The sequence below is a fragment of the Pecten maximus genome, chromosome 15 (genome assembly GCF_902652985.1).
Source record: "Pecten maximus chromosome 15, xPecMax1.1, whole genome shotgun sequence".
Taxonomy (NCBI): Eukaryota; Metazoa; Mollusca; class Bivalvia; order Pectinida; family Pectinidae; genus Pecten; species Pecten maximus.
The window spans coordinates 9,769,297-9,792,266 of record NC_047029.1 but is presented as its reverse complement, the minus strand read 5'-3'; the positions used below and the strand labels follow the sequence as shown (position 1 = coordinate 9,792,266).

General features: G+C 35.2%; 2 protein-coding genes across 2 annotated transcripts in view; one reads left to right on the top strand and one right to left on the bottom strand.

Annotated features, from left to right (window-relative positions):
* Positions 1-717: 717 nt before the first annotated feature.
* LOC117343804 (integrin alpha-9-like) overlaps positions 718-22,970 on the top strand; it is a 60,069-nt gene continuing 37,816 nt past the window's right edge. Inside the window, exons 1-4 of the mRNA XM_033906316.1 lie at positions 718-873; positions 16,943-17,076; positions 18,077-18,195; positions 18,638-18,850. Of these exons, the coding sequence (XP_033762207.1) occupies positions 722-873; positions 16,943-17,076; positions 18,077-18,195; positions 18,638-18,850 (618 nt within the window). The 5' untranslated portion in view covers positions 718-721. The remainder of the gene's footprint in view (positions 874-16,942; positions 17,077-18,076; positions 18,196-18,637; positions 18,851-22,970) is intronic.
* LOC117343805 (mitochondrial ribosome-associated GTPase 1-like) lies at positions 6,562-8,532 on the bottom strand. Its single transcript, XM_033906317.1, is given in 3 exon segments — positions 6,562-7,893; positions 7,895-8,095; positions 8,097-8,532. Coding segments are annotated over 3 exon segments (972 nt in total). The 5' UTR covers positions 8,433-8,532; the 3' UTR covers positions 6,562-7,458.

Below are 22,970 nucleotides of genomic sequence, written 5' to 3'. Positions count from 1 at the left end.
TTTAGTGATAGACCAGGGCTGGGGGATATGGAGTTGTGAGTAATAGCGATATTAGACAAAAAAAATAGGATGTGATTTATTATTGAATAACACGCATATATATTTCTTTGTTTAGAAGGTTTGAAACTGATATACCGGTATAACCCAATAGATTGTCGCGGTAGACCACAGTACTGAGACACCAGGATCATATATCGGACAACACACTGGGTGTGTGTAGACCATCTTTGTTATACGAATTAAGATATTTCCTGGGTGTGTACTGACAAACTACGTGTAAGTTGGATATCGAAACAAAACAAAAAATCAGCAGTAATAATATCTCAAATCACAAATAATTTCCTATTTCATTTTTGTTAAAAAATAAAATGAGAAAATTGTGGTAATTATCACTTAAAAGACCCCTCAAAGAGCGCGCAAGGAGCACGCATGGTTCATGCGGTTAAACATCGAGGCGCAATTGGAAACTGTAGAACTATATGTTGATTCATTCGTAATTACTTTATAAATGCCAGTAGTTGTGCCGTGGATAATGGTCCCGGTAAAAAGCATAAATTATCGATAATTATGTCGGGTTATTATTAAGTAATTGCTTTTAAGTCCTTTGACATTTTTCACCACCACCGACTGTCCGGAGTGCAGTGCAGATCAGTTATATTTTGGCGCGGCAGTTATGACGATTTCAAATATGCCTGAAATTTTGTGACAGTTTGGACGGACGATGTGTACTATGTTTCAGTATACGCTGGTGACATTTTTGTCAACTTGTGTCGCCTTTAACTTAGATACCGAACATCCGGTGATTTTTACGGGACCTAATGGGAGTTACTTTGGATATACCGTTGCTATGTTGGATAATTTTAACGGTTCTTGGTAAGTGATGAGGTTTAAATTATCATACTCTACATTTTCTTTTGTTACTAACAGTATTCTGTGTTTTCCATTGTTTTGTGCAATATGTGTTAAATTAATTGAAAGAATAATATGATAATAGTACATATTTCTGTTTTATCTTCCGACAAAAACTCTCGATAGCCATTCGGATAATACCCTATACTTATCCCGAGCATTTCTACGATCATTTCAGAGAACATTTCACGGTTTTGAAAATATTTGTAAGCGAGGGTTATATCGAAATATTGTTTTGACAGTAACCGCATGGCATTAGATTGTTGAAAAAGGCTGAAATAAAAACAAAAACAAAACAAACAATGAAAAACAAACAAACATGCCATAACGCGGCGTCCGTTCGTCACCTATTCCTTTAAATCGCTACTTGTCATGAACGACTGAACGGATTTTGACCGGTCAAAAGCATCCTTGGAGGAAGAGAAACAGATGTTGCTTAAATGATATATCTGGTCCCCATGGACAGTCCCAAAAAGGGGAAATAAAGGTTTCGTGTCATTTCGTCACTTTGGTCAACTTCGATTGGTAATTAGACATTTTGAAACTGATTAAGAAAAAGTTTAAGTTCATTATTTGTATGATCAATGCGGATGATAGTATTTAGAATGCATTTCATATAAATTCAATATTAGGAGTAAAATTGTAGTTTCTACATTCACTGCTAAAGAGGTATTAGGTTTTACTTTGGAAAACGTCAATAGAAATGAAAAAAAAAATAGACCACAATTACCTAATTTTATATCTGGTCTATTTTGATATCAATCCTTAAAACATTGATCATCCCCAAAATAACTCGTCAACAATTCTACACCACAAGAGGACCATAAGCTAATCCAGTACGTTAAGTTGCTGACCCTCCAGGGCTCAGGGAGCCCCAAAAGGGTCGACTGGTATATTTTCAGATTTGATGACCTCATCCACTACTCTGATTTCCAGTAGTCAAACTTACGGAATAAAAATAAAACTGAAATAGATATTGATCAAACATGGAAGGGGGTAGCAATAATACCCTACAGATGGAGGATGTGAGGGTTGGTTTATGTTCAAGATTTCAACGAGATTTTATTTTCACTCAGCCACACTTTGTGTGGAACAAGAGGTTACATTTATTCTTGAACATTATCTTTAGATGCATGGCAAATACATTGAAATCACACCAATCTCATTTGGATAAGAATAGACAAAAACGAGCATAACAACACAACAATGTACATGTACATGCATTCGTATACATGTATACACAGGGCAATAATTATAACGAACATTAAGTAGTACTGTTATACATAATAATACACAATGATCACTATCAAAAATACCATCATTGTACACATGTCAATCAAAAACCATCCGATTCTATATGATCTTGGCATATTTTTGACAGTTAACAGAGATTTATCATTATAACATATTTGATAATGTAAACATCTTTTCTATAAATGTACTTACTTTTTAGCTCACCTGGACCGAAGGTCCGGTGAGCTTATGTCATGGCGCAGCGTCCGTCGTCCGTCGTCCGTCCGTCCGTCAACATTTGCTTCAAATCGCTACTAGTCAAAAAGTTCTTTTTGGATTTTGACCAAATTTGGCCAGAAACATTCTTGGCAGAAGGGGAACAGATTTTGCATAAATGGTGACTCTGACCCCCAAGGGGCCAAAGGGGCGGAGCCCAATAGGGGAAATAGAGGTAATTCTTTTACATCGCTACTTGTCATAAAGTTATGAATGGATTTGAACCCAATTTGGTCAGAAACATCCTTGAGGGAAGGGAAACAGATTTTGCATAAATGATGGCTCTGACCCCAAAGGGGCCAAAGGGGCGGGGCCCAATAGGGGAAATAGAGTTATTCCTTTAAATCGCTACTAGTCATAAAGTTATGAATGGATTTGAACCCAATTTGGTCAGAAACATCCTTGAGGGAAAGGGAACAGATTTTGCATAAATGGTGGCTCTGACCCCAAAGGGGCCAAAGGGGCGGGGCCCAATAGGGGAAATAGAGGTAATACATTTGAATCGCTACTAGTCATTAAGTTATGAATGAATTTGAACCCAATTTGGTCAGAAACATCCTTGAGGGAAGGGGAACAGATTTTGCATAAATGGTGGCTCTGACCCCAAGGGGCCAAAGGGGCGGGGCCCAATAGGGGAAATAGAGGTAATTCCTTTAAATCGCTACTAGTCATAAAGTTATGAATGGATTTGAACCCAATTTGGTCAGAAACATCCTTGGGGAAGGGGAACAGATTTTGCATAAATGGTGGCTCTGACCCCAAAGGGCCAAGGGGCGGGGCCCAATAGGGGAAATAGAGGTAATTCCTTTAAATCGCTACTAGTCATAAAGTTATGAATGGATTTGAACCCAATTTGGTCAGAAACATCCTTGGGGGAAGGGGAACAGATTTTGCATAAATGGTGACTCTGACCCCAAAGGGGCCAAAGGGGCGGGGCCCAATAGGGGAAATAGAGGTAATTCCTTTAAATCGCTACTGGTCATAAAGTTATGAATGGATTTGAACCCAATTTAGTCAGAAACATCCTTGAGGGAAGGGGAACAGATTTTGCATAAATGGTGGCTCTGACCCCAAAGGGGCCAAAGGGGCGGGGCCCAATAGGGGAAATATAGGTAATTCCTTTAAATCGCTACTAGTCATAAAGTTATGAATGAATTTGAACCCAATTTGGTCAGAAACATCATTGGGAGAAGGAGAACAGATTTTGCATAAATGGTGACTCTGACCCCCGATGGGCCAAAGGGGCGGGGCCCAGTAGGGGAAATAGAGGTAATACATTTGAATCGCTACTAGTCATTAAGTTATGAATGAATTTGAACCCAATTTGGTCAGAAACATCCTTGAGGGAAGGGGAACAGATTTTGCATAAATGGTGGCTCTGACCCCGGAGAGGCCAAAGGGGCGGGGCCCAATAGAGGAAATAGAGGTAATTCCTTTAAATCGCTACTAGTCATAAAGTTATGAATAGATTTGAACCCAATTTGGTCAGAAACATCCTTGGGGGAAGGGGAACAGATTTTGCATAAATGGTGGCTCTGACCCCAAAGGGGCGGGGCCCAATAGGGGAAATAGAGGTAATTCCTTTAAATCGCTACTAGTCATAAAGTTATGAATGGATTTGAACCCAATTTGGTCATAAACATCCCTGGGGGAAGGGGAACAGATTTTGCATAAATGGTGACTCTGAGCCCAATGGGGCCAAAGGGGCGGGCCCAATAGGGGAAATAGAGGTAATTCCTTTAAATCGCTACTAGTCATAAAGTTATGAATGCATGTTCTAAAAACAATTCTTGAGGTTTTTTCCAGACCTTAGAGAGTCTGGACTTCATTGATCTTTAAAGCAGTTCGGATTCCCACACTATAACCATATATAGCATTGTTAGAGATTTACAAATAAAACAAATTGAATATGAACATTATTTTGACATTTGGTCTAATCCAACCAGGTGAGCGATACAGGCCCCATGGGCCTCTTGTTTAAGGAGAACAGTATCGCAAATTTTCCATTAGTTAGTTTAAACAATATTTTATTCGAATACACTTACACACTTCATCACAATACAATTACATCTATCGGTAGGATTGGAAAACAAGATATACTCTTATATTAAAACCTCTCCTTTCATTTTCATTGTGATCAGATGGTGAAAGTTATAAATTGGTATATATGTTTACCTCAGAACAGTGATACTTACATTCGTCACCAACATCTATGTTACAGAGACTGGATTTAGTATATAAGTCCGATATATTCGACTTCCCTTATTTTTACCTGGCTGTCCACCATCCGGTTTCAATAAGGAATTTCAAGTTTGTAGTTCTTAGTTTAGATATTATTTCTTTATTCTTCTCAAGCCGTTATGTCATAATTCCATATTTGGATAAATTGATCGTGTAATGTTGCTTTAAGTGCTGTTTTCCATACGTAATTCATTATCAGCTGGTATTTCTTTAAAATTTAGCAACCACTTAAATTCATTGACATTGCTTTCGTGAAGCTTGTACATAATTTTGTAACTTTTACCAAAGAGCCTATTATGACACAGGTCCGTCCGCTCGGCCGGCAGTCCAGATTTTGTTCCTGGCTAATAACTTACGTATTTAATTACCTTAAGTTCACAAAAATACACACTGAGGTAAAAAAGTCAGGGTCAAAGGTAAAGGTCATTAGGTTCAAAGGTCAAGGTTAATTTTGAATCTTTTTCACTGATGAACATTTTGCTGATATGATGAAGCAAATTTGTCCAAAATTAAACAAGATGTCAACTGATAAAATGTCAAAGTCATCAGGTCAGAAGTTTTAAGGTCACTTGGTCGAAGTTAAAATTTGTAATTGTCCACTAATAGCATTTTGTTATGACACTATCAATCATTGTCAAGGTCGCGGGATCAGAGAGTAAGGACAAACTTTGTATCATTTCAATGGGCAGAATTAAACAAGGAGTCAAATGACCAAAGGTCAATTTCACAGGGTCAGTTTTTGTATATATTCACAGATGAATATTTTGCTCTGACACAATGAAGCAATGTTTGTCGGACTTAAACTGCTAGTTTTGTGTGACCAAAGATTAAGGATATTGGGTCAAAGGTTAAGGTCACTGGGTCATGGTCAATTTTTGTATCTTTTTACAGATGAAATTTTTCATATATCATTATGAAACAACGTTGGTCAGAACTAAACAATGAGTCAACTGGCCAGGTCAAGGTCACGTACTCCAAAGGTTCAAGGTTATGGTCATGTCTTGTATTTTTCACTAAGGGACATTTTGTTATGACATTATGAAGCAACCTTTGGCGGGAATAAAAGTATAAGTCAACTGATGAAAAATCAAGGTAACTGGATTAACGTTTGTTAGGTTTATCGCCCCGGGAACAGCCAGCAGGGTCATTTTGAGTCAGGGTTTCTTGTGGTTACCTCACTGAACAACAAACAGGAGGCCCATCACATGCCATCGAGAGCAATTAGGGTAAAGTGTCTTGCCCATGGATATAACTATATCAGCACCGATCAGTCCCTTTCTTAGCTTCCAGATACACAAATCATTGTTGGTAGGGAGTGTTGAACCACTTACCTCGAATCTTCACTACTGATGAGTCGGGAAGACTCATAGTTAATAAAGACCTTGAACCTGAGGTTACACAGCTGACGCTCTAACCGAATAGGCTTTCATGGTCCTTCGATGGATTAAAGGTAAAGGTCATTTGGTTTCAAACGTCAATGATAAAGTGGATCTCTAATGATCATTCTAGGTGTAACTTTTTTGCAAACTTTATTTATTGTACAACAATTGTAAAAAGTTAAATCAACTTAAACTAATCAAGCTTGTTGACCTGGATGGAAGCATACAAGGGGTCTTAATGTGGGAGGAAACCAGAGAACCTGGAGAAAACACATGTAGTCGGCCAGGTGACCCTTAACCTTTTCATGTCCGATCTGGGCTTTGAACCCTGACCTCGTAGGTGAAAGCCAAGTTTGTTACCACTAGGACACCCGACCATAACTAAAAAAACCTTTTCATGACACTGTTCAAATTTTATCATAGCTATCACTGTAGTCAACCCTAATATTGTTTCTCACTCGGCTGTATACATTTATATAACGGGTATAATAGGAAATAGATAGACTAGAGAAACACACAACTGCTCAGTTTCATTTCAGGTCACTTTTATTCTGTGTTTTACACACTCACATGTCAATAATATATATATATATATATGCATTAATAGTCTTTTGGTAATCAAAACAAAACAAACAAAAAAACCAATATAATCAGGTCAAACAAAGATGATTTGAGAATATTAAAGTGTGTGATGCTTAGTTGTAGTGATTGATGGCAGGCCTACCAGGAAGACCTAGGTGCCTGGCTTTGTTAGGAGTCATTCTAATATTGTTCACTCTTATTTCACCTGGTGACTTATAAAATTAGTCAAGCAGCTAAAGATCAATGTTTTTTTTTCTTTAGCAACTTTTCATTCCAGGCAATAATTTGCTACCCAATACTCAAATGTCATTCAAATATTGTTCACACATACATGTGTATTTCACCTTCGAAAGTAAGTCAACTAGCTATAGATCAAGTTTTTTTTAACAAAGTTTCATTCCAGGATTAGTTGCTACCCAAATGTCATGGCTTTGTACGTAATTTGTTTTTTTAAGTAATACATTAATTACAGCTGCCATAAAAACATTGACAGCTAATTCCCGAAGTTCAGTCACTTAACCTAGGGCAAGCTTAAACTAGCATTTCTATACCAAAATCATAATTTGTTAATAAAAATAATTGATCCAGATCACAATGAGGTTTTTAAAAAACAAAGTCGTTCAGGCACATGTCAACAAGTACCTTATTAATGCGTCATAAAAGAATGTAAATAAATTCTGAATGTCTGATGATTCACTGCAAATAATGAAAGTAATTTTCTCTATGTCCCATGCATGTCTAACACCCATAGCTGTACACATCACACACTAGATGGGGTTAGTCATTTGACATTTCAGATAATGACTATGCACAACAAATCTGACATATCATGTTAATATCAAAGAAGGTCATCATCCAACATAAATTTGCCTAAATCTCCTTTACGAAATGACTTTAATACAATGTTTGCAGCACCGCTGAAGTCTGGAATATGTACAAATTGACGTGTCTCCGCCGATTTTATCTTTTTAATAAGTTTATTTTTTAGAGCCACATGTTTTAGAAATGGCAACACATCATCTATAGGTCCATCAAGTTCGAAATATTTAACGTAACCAAATTTCTGTTGTTTGTTCATCCAGTATAACATGTAGTCTACGATGTATTCCTCGCCAACGTAATGGTCTGGCATACAGCCACACAGTGCAAGCTTCATTCCCACATGGATATTTGGTACAGTGGGGGTCAGGATCCCGGGCGTATCAATTAGAAAGATTGGTGGGTCAAAGTTCACCCTCACTCTATGACCTACCGACTTTGTGACGCCAGCTTTAGGCTCCAACTAATGCAGCCTTTTTGTGATGTGTCGTGTTCAATCTCCTCAAGTAATTTAGAAATGTTGACTTCCCTATATTCGGCACTCCTAACACGAGTAAGTTGAACTCATTCAACTCAGCTCTATGATACCGGGGCCTTGCCTCGATGGCGTTTGTCACCATTGAAAATAGCTCCTTTGACATAAAACTGTTCTTAGTAGGATACTGTGCTCTGAGTGAACATCACTTGGTCAACGCCCTCTGATTTTAACTTTGAAAGTATCAGGTGTTTCTCTCTTAGATCACACAGGTCTTTTTTGTTGTATACAAGGACATGAGGACGAAGTGATATGATGTCATTAAAGCGAGGGTTCCGTCCCGAGAACGGTATCCTAGCATCATGGAGTTCAACAACACAGTCAATGTTTTTCAACATGTGTTGTACTTGGAGAACTCCTTTCTGCATGTGGCCGGGGAACCATCTGACCATGTCCTTGTCAGGCAGCGTAAAGTTCTTCCTAAATGCGAACGTCGCATTAGCAAACCGACCAGCCATATCTGACCTGACAACTATCACGTATTAGATCATAACTGGTGTTGTAATTTGGCTGTGTTTACTGATCATGGGCGCAGCCATTACTCAACTTACCGGATGGTGATTGGTAAAGGGAAGTAACTCTCAATACCAGGAATTATTTTCTATTTTACGTAGTAGATTTTTTGTGAATAATTTTTCATAAGTATCAAGAATTTGATTTTTTTATATTATAAGATGATAAAAAAATCTTTACATATAAAGAAGAGTCTTTGATTTTTTATGTATATAAAATATACTGAACATGCAGATAATGAAGAGGCCCCAATCAAGTTATTTTATCGCAAAATATAGTAACTGCAACTTTGATTTATATACAAATGTTTGATATCAGAAATTAAGTTTTTGTTTAAAAAAAAATCGAAATTCCTGTTTTCGAAAAAATCCTTTCTTCTATTTCTTCAAAATAATTGTTCGAACCTTTTTTTTTATATAATAATCCGATTTTTTGATGATTTTTCGAATTCTTGATATAAAAAAAATGGATAAAAAGTAAAACGGCGCCTCATGATCCAACTTAGCAGATGGTAAATAAAGGAGGACGTACCGATGATATCAAACTTTTGTAACAGTATTATATTTTTTGTTATCAAGAGTTAAGGTGTAACATTCCAAAAGTCGGAAGTGGGGATGAACTTCGATCCACGTTCATATAGTAAAAGTAGGGGCTGATATATATATATATATATATATACATGTATATTCTATTAATGCTAACCAGAAGCTAGCGTCTGTGATTATACAATACAGTATATATGTCATTGTGTTTTATACTAGTGGGGTGACACCTAAAGGAGTGTCACAGAAAGAATGAAGTGTAGTTAGGGAAGATAACTCTGGATGACCACGAAAGACAGAAAAAAATAAATGCTGAGGGTGATACAGAATTGTCCGTCTTGAGTTCAGAGGTTCCATGCACGAGTCCTGGTTTACATCAAAATCGTTCAATGTCAATATTTCGACCAATAAGAAGCATCAGCGTGGTTATATGGCAATGAATCCCATGTGGTTGAATTCGAATTCCCCTATTTACAAAAATGTACCATTTTGCATCCAAATCCATTGTCTAAACTTCGACCAATCGGAAGCCTTGGCAATGATACCGATGCAATGGAATTTGCAGTCCCCTAATACCAATATATACCATATACATGTACCAATGGTAATCGAAATCAAAGAATATCTAAATTTTCACCAGGCAGAGGCAAATAAGTCTGCGGCGGCCATCTTGGCTGACCGATCGGAAAATAAAAGATCAGTTGCAAACCCCATGACCTTGAAGAACATTTGTGTCTTTTTTTTTAAGTGGGACACTAAATAGATTATTGGTTATCTTATAACACTGGTAACCCCAAAAACCTTTATTTCCTTTCCTTTAGCATAAATACCTTCACTTGCTCTTAATTTCCTCACTTTCACTTAATTTTCTCACCTGCACTTAATTTATTCGCGCGACATTTAAAACTCTCAAATACGTTTAAATATTAACACTGGCGAGAGGAATTGAAGGTTTGGGGGTTACCACTGTAATGATTTTCATAATTCTTCAGTTTTCTGGAATATGACACATTAATTGATTATGAGACATCAATTGGCATCTATGCAAGCATACGTTAGGGTCTCTCGTGTGTTGTTGTTCAGTGAGGTAGTCACCGACTACTATAAGGAGACCCAGCCTCAAAACGATCCTGATTGCAATACACTGTATATACACGTGGTGATAAAACAACCAAACAATCAACCCTAAGTTCATCTTAGTAACAGATGTACTCGCGGTATTCTAATCGATAAATAATTACATATACGATCAAAGATAAAACAAATGTCATGTATATCATTATGATGTCAAAATCAGGGCTTCTAGGGACCACAAAACAAAATCAAAAATAGATTGTGGGTTTTTCCCGTTTGGGCAGAAGATTTAATAGGAAGGTGAATGCATCCGGGCCTACTGATTGGATATTTAGGTGACTGGTGACGTAACATCCGCCACCTCTCGATAAAATACGACCCTTTTTCAAAACCCTATTGTGGCCGTTCTATGAAAGATATAGAAAAACTAAAGATACGGTTTTCTTCAGAACTATCTCTTCTTGTTATGTTTGGAGTTTCAAATTTTTGGATTGAATCGCTGATTTTTAAGGACCGGTTAAACAGAAGCTACCGGTCAAAGTGACGATTTTGGCATGTTTGACCCAAAATATCTCATAAATACGAATTTCCACAGGGATACCAGATACATCCAGACCTAGATCGAGCCGAGTTTTACAATGGTTCAAAACCCTATCAAAATTGTATGTGTCATTTTTTCCACCCCCAAATCGCTACAATAGCCGGCAAAAATCGCGAATTAGCTCATACTATCATTACGTTCCGTAAGGAACGATAACGAGTTATCGTCCCTTACTACACTTCATTCTTTACAAGTTTGAATAAATTCAAAAATAAATTTTAAATAAATTTTAAAATTTTAAAATAAATTCAAATAAATCTGTGTTTAACGCTGGCGTTGACTGGTGTGCATTTAACACTGGCGTTGACTGGTGTGAATTTAAAATTTATAAATACATTTAAAATAAATAAATAAAAAAAAATCAATTCAAAGAAATCTGGATTTAACACTGGCGTTGACTGGTGTGCATTTAACACTGGTGTTGACCGGTGTCCATTTAATACTGGCGTTGACCGGTGTCCATTTAATACTGGCGTTGACCAGTGTCCATTATCATAATACTGGCGTTGACCAGTGTCCGTTTAACACTGGCGTTGACCAGTGTCCATTTAATACTGGCGTTGACCAATGTCCGTTTAACACTGGCGTTGACCAGTGTCCATTTAACATTGGCGTTGACCGGTGTCCATTAAATACTATAGTTATTACAGTGTGCATTTCCATGTTGTGTGACGTCACAGTGAAACAGGGTGTCCCCACCCGAAGTAGGGGTTCGACTCCCGTCGACGGATGTTTTTTTAATAGATTTTTATTGTCTATTTCATTGCTTTGTTTATTCTACATTTCTTGAATATAAAATATAGTAAGAAACGAATAAAATATGTATTTAAATTCATTAATGAAACTCAATGACAGAATTAAACCATAAAATTGAATAAATTTGACTGACAATTAAATCAAATAGCCTTTAACATAGAAAACACTATAAAACCTTTCGTGCTTTGATTCCCACCAGGAGTCGAACCTGGGTCTCCTGCAACACAGTAGCAAGTGTGAAACCCCTTCACTATAGGAATGTGTATAGCACTACTTGATTTCAGACTGATTTTGTTGAATTTCTTAATACGGCATTTCGAAATATTTCCCCTCTGCTTTTACAAGGGCTTGGGACCTTCTAGCATTATGCTAGGCAGCATTACAAATATTTCTATAACTTTCCATTTAATACTGGCGTTGACCGGTGTCCATTTAACATTGGCGTTGACCAGTGTCCATTTAGTACTGGCGTTAACCAGTGTGCATTTTACACTGATGTAGACATACCAGTGTCAAATGGACACCGGTCAACGCCAGTGTTAAATGGACACTGGTCAACGCCAGTGTTAAATGAATACTGGTCAACACCAGTCTTAAATACAATTTCCGCTATCGTCCCTTACTGCACTTAAGCTGGTTCCGGATTTCAAATTTTCAGATTTTCCGAAAATGTGTTAGTGCGTTGGATTCTGGGTGTAAAAAGGCGGGAATTCTTCCCCAGTGCAGTGTAAATGTCTGGCTTACTGTCTTTCGATTATACGTACCCGTGTGCCCTTAGCGGAAACTGTTGCATCACGGACATGATGAACTTAATGTACCATATATGTCAAAACAAGATCAATCCTGTCTTTGGGATGGAGATATTTGTGAAAAATATGTAAAAAAAAAAAAAAAAAAAAAATGTGCCGGGAATTGTGTCGTTTGTATTTTCTCTGATATTGTAAAATTGTAAGAAATATAGGCAGTGACAGCAAAATACAACCAGCTCACCGAGCGCTACAAGTTCAATCAGACAAGCAGAACAGACGTAGTAACGTCACTCGTGACGTACGTCCGTACATGTAATAGACTCTCCGAAATGTGTGACCTCGCGGTACATAGTACCTATGTTTAAAACCCTATTGTGACCGTTCTCTGATAGATATAGAAAAACTAAAGATACTGTTTTCTTCGGAATTACATGTACTTGTGATGTGTGGAGTTTCAATAAGATGGCTTTATGCGTTAATTCTCTAGGCCGAGTTGTGCAGAAACCAGCAGTCAAAGTGTCGATTTTGGCGTGTTTGTACTCAAAATATCTCCATAACTAGCTATAGATTATTCCTAGATATACGGGATATGCCTGGACATACATGTAGATCACACCGAGTCTTATAAGTGTGGAAAGTTTTATCAAAATGTATAGAGTCGCTTTTCAGTTAGCTCCAGAAAGTGGTCTGAATTAGCCGCATGTACTTTACGTTCCGTCCTTCAATACACTACATTCCACACATTCTTGTGACGTAACACTCGTGACGTAACATCCGCCACCTCTCGATAAAATACGACCCTTTTTCAAAACCCTATTGTGGCCGTTCTATGAAAGATATAGAAAAACTAAAGATACGGTTTTCTTCAGAACTATCTCTTCTTGTTATGTTTGGAGTTTCAAATTTTTGGATTGAATCGCTGATTTTTAAGGACCGGTTAAACAGAAGCTACCGGTCAAAGTGACGATTTTGGCATGTTTGACCCAAAATATCTCATAAATACGAATTTCCACAGGGATACCAGATACATCCAGACCTAGATCGAGCCGAGTTTTACAATGGTTCAAAACCCTATCAAAATTGTATGTGTCATTTTTTCCACCCCCAAATCGCTACAATAGCCGGCAAAAATCGCGAATTAGCTCATACTATCATTACGTTCCGTAAGGAACGATAACGAGTTATCGTCCCTTACTACACTTCATTCTTTACTGCGCACGTTATCCAAGAGACAAAGGTCAATCATCAGATTGATTTTTTTTCATTTTTCGATTTAATGTAAATAAATGTATATATCAGTAAGTTCACCAATGACGTGAATTTATCAATTGAACCTAGATATATCATATCTTAATTAGCTTGCTATCATTCGCACATCATAAAGCTGCCCTTTTTATATCAGCTTACTCTTGTTGGTGACGTCACCGGAAAACGTCAAGTTCTTGACTTCTACAAGAGACCGTGATTTGATTTGAACATTTTTTATTGTTTGAAACAAATGGAGGGACCGTGACACAGCGAACCTTTCAACTCATGATCATCGATGATACTGGATGATACCACCCTTCAGCCAAGATATTCCATGAATTATCTATGCGTTGTGAATTGAGTACATTTTGATGTACCTAGGTTGAATACCACACGACCTATCTTATAAACTTGAGCACCACACGACTTATCTTATAAACTTGAACACCACACGACTTATCTTATAAACTTGAGCACCACACGACTTATCTTATAAACTTGAACACCACACGACTTATCTTATAAACTTGAACACCACACGACTTATCTTATAAACTTGAACACCACACGACTTATATTATAAACTTGAACACCACACGACTTATCTTATAATCTTGAACACCACACGACCTATCTTATAAACTTGAACACCACACAACTTATCTTATAAACTTGAACAACACGTACACGACTTATCTTATAAACTTGAACACCACACGACTTATCTTACACAACACGACCTATCTTATAAACTTGAACACCACACAACTTATCTTATAAACTTGAACACCACACGACTTATAATCTTGAACACCACACAACTTATCTTATAAACTTGAACACCACACGACTTATAAACTTGAACACCACACGACTTATCTTATAAACTTGAACACCACACAACTTATCTTATAAACGTGAACTCCACACGACTTATCTTATACACTTGAACACCACACGACTTATCTTATAAACTTTAACACCACACGACTTATCTTATAAACTTGAACAACACGTACACGACTTATCTTATAAACTTGAACACCACACGACTTATCTTATAAACTTGAACACCACACGACTTATCTTATAAACTTGAACACCACACAACTTATCTTATAAACTTGAACACCACACGACTTATCTTACATCACACGACTTATCTTATAAACTTGAACACCACACGACTTATCTTATAAACTTGAACACCACACGACTTATCTTATAAACTTGAACACCACACGACTTATCTTATAAACTTGAACACCACACAACTTATCTTATAAACTTGAACACCACACGACTTATCTTACACAACACGACTTATCTTATAAACTTGAACACCACACGACTTATCTTATAAACTTGAACACCACACGACTTATCTTATAAACGTGAACACCACACGACTTATCTTATAAACTTGAACACCACACAACTTATCTTATAAACTTGAACAACACGTACACGACTTATCTTATAAACTTGAACACCACACGACTTATCTTACACAACACGACCTATCTTATAAACTTGAACACCACACGACTTATCTTATAAACTTGGAACACCAAACGACTTATCTTATAAACTTGGAACACCACAAGATTTATCTTATAAACTTGGAACACCACACGACTTATCTTATAAACTTGGAACACCACACGACTTATCTTATAAACTTGGACACCACACGACTTATCTTATAAACGCGAACTCCACACGACTTATAAACTTGAACACCACACGACTTATCTTATAAACTTGAACACCACAAGACTTATCTTATAAACTTGGACACCACGTGACTTATCTTATAAACTTGAACACCACACGACTTATCTTATAAACGTGAACACCACACGACTTATAAACTTGAACACCACACGATTTATCTTATAAACTTGAACACCACACGACTTATCTTATAAACTTGGAACACCACAAGACTTATCTTATAAACTTGAACACCACACGACTTATCTTATAAACTTGGAACACCACACGACTTATCTTATAAACTTGGAACACCACAAGACTTATCTTATAAACTTGGAACACCACACGACTTATCTTATAAACTTGGAACACCACACGACTTATAAACTTGAACACCACACGACTTATCTTATAAACGTGAACACCACACGACTTATCTTATAAACTTGAACACCACACGACTTATCTTATAAACTTGGAACACCACACGACTTATCTTATAAACTTGAACACCACACAACTTATCTTATAAACTTGAGCACCACATGACTTATCTTATAAACTTGAACACCACACAACTTATCTTATAAACTTGGAACACCACACGACCTATCTTATAAACTTGGAACACCGCACGAATTATTTTATAAACGTGAACACCACACGACTTATAAACGTGAACACCACACGACTTATCTTATAAACTTGAACACCACACGACTTATCTTATAAACGTGAACACCACACGACTTATCTTATAAACTTGAACACCACACTACTTATCTTACACAACACGACCTATCTTATAAACTTGAACACCACACGACTTATCTTATAAACTTGAACACCACACGACTTATCTTATAAACGTGAACACCACACGACTTATCTTATAAACTTGAACACCACACTACTTATCTTACACAACACGACTTATCTTATAAACTTGGACACCACAAGACTTATCTTATAAACTTGGACACCACACGACTTATCTTATAAACTTGGAACACCACACGACCTATCTTATAAACTTGGAACACCGCACGAATTATTTTATAAACGTGAACACCACACGACTTATAAACGTGAACACCACACGACTTATAAACTTGAACACCACACGACTTATCTTATAAATTTGAACACCACACAACTTATCTTATAAATTTGAACACCATACAACCTGTCTTATAAACTTGAACACCACACGACTTATCTTATAAACTTGAACACCACACGACTTATCTTATAAACTTGAACACCACACGACTTATCTTATAAACTTGAACAACACACGACTTATATCTTATAGACTGGAACAACACACTACTTATAAGCATCTCCTTCCACCATTCAGCTAGTACCATATCCATAGACATGCTGATGATTACATAATTAACACCATTCAGCTAATTTATGCTGGTTCCGAAGATGATACCAAATTGGATACACTATGACTTAGTGATATCCACCTCCATTAACAAAAATAATTTCCGTATATATAATTTTATCTGAAACAAGCTGTTAACTTATGACATTTGAAGGCATATGCATATTCCTATCTAAATATACGTTATTAAGTGTATCAACTTTTATATAAAAGAATTACGTAAGGGACAAACAACAAGTTACAAGAAAAATAATGAAAAGAAACATTGGAATATCATGCTGTAACGTGGGGTATTTTCACCCCGGTACCACGAACAAAATCATTCAGTCTTTGCCCTATCAGCCCGTTAATATTTCATACTGAACTGTTGCAGGGTTTTAGTTGGGGCCCCTTTGGGTCAGGACATGTTCCAGTCCGGGGTAGAACGACCAGGAGCGCTGTACAAATGTCGGTACAATGATCAGGGTCCAAGGGAGCCATGTATCCAGGTACAAGTCGACAACACGGGTAAGGCTTGATAGCACAAGATGTTGTGAACAGTTATTGACAACACGGGTAAGGCTTGATAGCATAAGATGCTGCGAACAGTTATTGATAACACGGGTAAGGCTTGATAGTATAAGATGTTGTGAACAGTTATTGACAACACTGGTAAGGCTTGGTAGCATAAGATGCTGCGAACAGTTATTGACAACACGGGTAAGGCTTGATAGTATAAGATACTGTGAACAGTTATTGACAACACTGGTAAGGCTTGATAGCATAAGATGTTGTGAACAGTTATTGACAACACGGGTAAGGCTTGATAGCATAAGATGTTGTGAACAGTTATTGACAACACTGGTAAGGCTTGGTAGCATAAGATGCTGCGAACAGTTATTGACAACACGGGTAAGGCTTCGAACAGTTATTGACAACACGGGTAAGGCTTGATAGCATAAGATGCTGCGAACAGTTATTGATGACATAGATGTTTTGATTTGAAACAACTGATAACTAGATACGAAATGTAGGATTCACTAAATTAGTATTGTAGGACAGTAACACAGTCAATAATTAAGATAAGTGATTTAAGATACATGAACTATACAGACGCCGATCTATTTTAATAAGCATCGCAGGATTTGATGTTTGTTGGTAAAGGCCATACTTGGATTTTACATTATGTACGTAAAGGTTAATAGGTTTAGCGATACATACATAATACCTTATGCTTCTTTGTAAATTAATTAGCTGTGTTACCATAAATATAGTCTCCATGGTGTTCATTGGTTAAGTCGACAGTTGTGTCTCCGTAAAGACAGATTGCCGTTCGCTTTCTCTTAGATTCGTTTGGGTTTTTTTTCGTGAAAGCAAAATGCCAGATGCTTTTTAATTTTGACTATTGGAACAGACGACAGTTCTGAAATCAATTAAGCTACGTTTTAAACAACAATTTTACTATGTGATCTACACTCTAAAACTCTTAGACTTTCGATAAAATTTAATAATTTATATTTGGTTTTAGGGAATACTGAACAGGCTTTGGTGTTCCACGGTAGAAGTATCAAGTTTCACCACCACAAAGACGGACAGTGGTTAGGTGTGTCTCTCGACGTGCGCCCTGACGATCACTCGTCCGTATTGGTTAGTGCGGGTTATTTAGAAACAATCTGTAAACATTGTTCTGTATTTCCTAATTGATGCCTTTTTTTTTCTTTTCTTTTTTGTATTTGTTTCGTTTTCTTTTTCTTTTTTTTCTTCAGTTTGACAATTAATTATAATAAGTGTATCTTTTACTATTGCTAACACTAAGTGTCTGCTGTCAATATGTCTCATGAACATTGTTTTCTTGTTCAAAGTTTACATTCCAGTCTATCTATTTACCAAAAAAAAAAAAGATTTAGTTAAAAACAAAGTTATAAATTGAACATTCATCATTGCATTATAGAGTAGTTGTAAGGTGAAAAGCGATACTGTTATGACAGTATTTTGTACAGACATTGTTGATGTTGTTGACTACTAATGTATTGGTATGCCTTTATGAGTTGACTCTGTGGTCAGTTTTCATGTTCGTAACATCCCATAGGTTTGCGCTCACAGATGGAAGGATAACTTTCTGTTGAAGAAGTTTGACGACATATCCCACATGAACGGTATGTGTTATCAATTACACAGTAACCTGACCACACCTGGACGACTCGTCCCAGCTCTCACCAAATTGAACCGCCTTGTGAACCGACGACTTCGATATGCCGAGTTCTCTATGGGAAGCCTTGGCATGGCAGCACAGTTCTCGGACGTAAGTGATGCCCGAAGGGGGATAACTCTACTTGTTTTGTTGGTATGGTATTTGTTCACTGAAGTAACGCACCTGGCTAGTTTAAAAAAGATATACCAAATGTTCATACAGACCAATAAGTAAAACAATCTTCCTTCTTTTGTTTTCTATTGTGATCTGACACAATAACTCCATAATTGTGTTTAAGTTTTATATAGTAGGTAAGGCTAAAAGCTTCACTTGTCTGCTGAATCGTGATTCTTTTGCGCTGCTACGTTTCTTTATAGGTGGTAACAAAAACATTTATTTATTTATTTTAGTAGACAATTTCGTGGTAACAAGTGTTCACAAAGAAACAAAACTTTACGTTACTCACGTAATTTCGGTATGGGAATTTAAATTAATTTAGTGATTCCTACAGATATAGTTATTCGACGCTCCCTAACCGTATCGGGTTGTGTTTCTCGAGAAACTGAGAAACTGGCCGGTCTGTGCTGTTGAGGTTGTGCCCTTCTGCAAGACACTTGACCCAAATTGGTGTGAATAGCATGCGACAGGCCTTCCCTATGTTGTTCGGTGAGGTAGTCACCAACTTCTTCAATGATAATGCCCCTGGCTGTTTACAGGACAATAAACCCAACAAACAAACGGATATATGATATATATATTTATATATTATCATTATTATACGCTTGTTATCATTAGGCCATTGATTAATTTTGCATATGTATAATTGTATTACGGAGAGGACATTGATAAGTTGTGCTAACTTGCGTCTAATCCTTTTGTGTATTGTTGATGCAATAAAATTAATTAGAATAGACATTCAATATGTTTCATTGGTATATAAGATTAAAAACAAAATGTCTATCGTACCCGAAGCAAATATATTGCTATAAAAGAAACGATCTCGCATCAAAACATTGAATCATTATTTTTGCTTATATATACCTCGAGCTTAGTTCTCGCTTAATTAGGTTTGTGTTTGATTAAATTCGGCAAGAGTTTATCTATTATAAAACGATGGTAACATTAAAAGGTTTCATTAAAACCTCATAAAGTGAGCATACAAATGAAACTGAAGTTGCTGTTACCCCGAATTACGCCCGATAAAGAAACTATAATATCATCAGCATCATAATCACGTATTGTTTGTTGATAGTTCCAAGGTCATTTGACATATTAAGGTTAAGGTCGTTAGGATCTCTTGTAATGTCAGAGATTAGCAAACCATTAAGAAGGAATCGGAACAGAAAAAGGCAACACAACAGCCAGCAGGTGGGACGCAAAATATTGAAATCCAGGAAACGGTTTCATACGATAATGTTTTCCCCACTCGAGCCCAACGACATCAAATCCGACAAGGTTAAAATAACCCAGCACTTCCTCAACTATCCGTCTTTCCATTTGAAGCTACTTCACATGGATAATACCTTATTTCTGACATAGTAAGTATATACTTATCAATATGTTATTTCTGACATAGTAAATATACTTATAAACACGTTATTTCTGACATAGTAAGCATACTTATAATAAATTATTTCTGACATAGTAAGTATACTTATCAATACGTTATTTCTGACATAGTAAGTATACTTATAAATACGTTATTTCTGACATAGTAAGTATATACTTATCAATATGTTATTTCTGACATAGTAAATATACTTATAAACACGTTATTTCTGACATAGTAAGCATACTTATAATAAATTATTTCTGACATAGTAAGTATACTTATAAATACGTTATTTCTGACATAGTAAGTATACTTATAAATACGTTATTTCTGACATAGTAAGTATACTTATCAATATGTTATTTCTGACATAGTAAATATACTTATAAACACGTTATTTCTGACATAGTAAGCATACTTATAATAAATTATTTCTGACATAGTAAGTATACTTATAGATACGTTATTTCTGACATAGTAAGTATACTTATAAACACGTTATTTCTGACATAGTAAGCATACTTATAATAAATTATTTCTGACATAGTAAGTATACTTATAATACATTATTTCTGACATAGTAAGTATACTTATAAACACGTTATTTCTGACATAGTAAGTATACTTATAATACATTATTTCTGACATAGTAAGTATACTTATAATACGTTATTTCTGACATAGTAAGTATACTTATATAAATACGTTATTTCTGACATAGTAATTATACTTATAAACACATTATTTCTGACATAGTAAGTATACTTATATAAATACATTATTTCTGACATAGTAAGTATACTTATATAAATACGTTATTTCTGACATAGTAAGCATACTTATAATACATTATTTCTGACATAGTAACTATACTTATAAATACGTTATTTCTGACATAGTAAGTATTCTTATAACACGTTATTTCTGACATAGTAAGTATACTTATAATACATTATTTCTGACATAGTAAGTATACTTATATAAATACATTATTTCTGACATAGTAAGTATACTTATAATACATTATTTCTGACATAGTAAGTATACTTATATAAATACGTTATTTCTGACATAGTAAGTATACTTATATAAATACGTTATTTCTGACATAGTAAGTATACTTATATAAATACATTATTTCTGACATAGTAAGTATACTTATAATACATTATTTCTGACATAGTAAGTATACTTATATAAATACGTTTTTATTCTGACATAGTAAGTATACTTATATAAATACATTATTTCTGACATAGTAAGTATACTTATAAACACGTTATTTCTGACATAGTAAGTATACTTATATAAATACATTATTTCTGACATAGTAAGTATTCTTATAATACGTTATTTCTGACATAGTAAGTATACTTATAAATACGTTATTTCTGACATAGTAAGTATACTTATAATACATTATTTCTGACATAGTAAGTATACTTATATGAATACGTTATTTCTGACATAGTAAGTATACTTATATAAATACGTTATTTCTGACATAGTAAGTATTCTTATAATACGTTATTTCTGACATAGTAAGTATACTTATATAAATACATTATTTCTGACATAGTAAGTATACTTATAATACATTATTTCTGACATAGTAAGTATACTTATATAAATACATTATTTCTGACATAGTAAGTATTCTTATAATACGTTATTTCTGACAAGGTAAGTATACTTATAATACATTATTTCTGACATAGTAAGTATACTTATAATACATTATTTCTGACATAGTAAGTATACTTGTATAAATACGTTATTTCTGACATAGTAAGTATACTTATAAATACGTTATTTCTGACATAGTAAGTATACTTATAATACATTATTTCTGACATAGTAAGTATACTTATATAAATACATTATTTCTGACATAGTAAGTATACTTATAAATACGTTATTTCTGACATAGTAAGTATACTTATATAAACACGTTATTTCTGACATAGTAAGTATACTTATAATACGTTATTTCTGACATAGTAAGTATTCTTATAATACATTATTTCTGACATAGTAAGTATACTTATAAACACGTTATTTCTGACATAGAAAGTATACTTATAATACGTTATTTCTGACATAGTAAGTATACTTATAAACACGTTATTTCTGACATAGTAAGCATACTTATAATACGTTATTTCTGACATAGTAAGTATACTTATATAAATACGTTATTTCTGACATAGTAAGTATACTTATATAAACACGTTATTTCTGACATAGTAATTATACTTATAAACACATTATTTCTGACATAGTAAGTATACTTATAATACGTTATTTCTGACATAGTAAGTATACTTATAAACACGTTATTTCTGACATAGTAAGCATACTTATAATACGTTATTTCTGACATAGTAAGTATACTTATATAAATACGTTATTTCTGACATAGTAAGTATACTTATATAAACACGTTATTTCTGACATAGTAATTATACTTATAAACACATTATTTCTGACATAGTAAGTATACTTATAATACGTTATTTCTGACATAGTAAGTATTCTTATAACACGTTATTTCTGACATAGTTAGTATACTTATAATACATTATTTCTGACATAGTAAGTATACTTATATAAATACATTATTTCTGACATAGTAAGTATACTTATAATACATTATTTCTGACATAGTAAGTATACTTA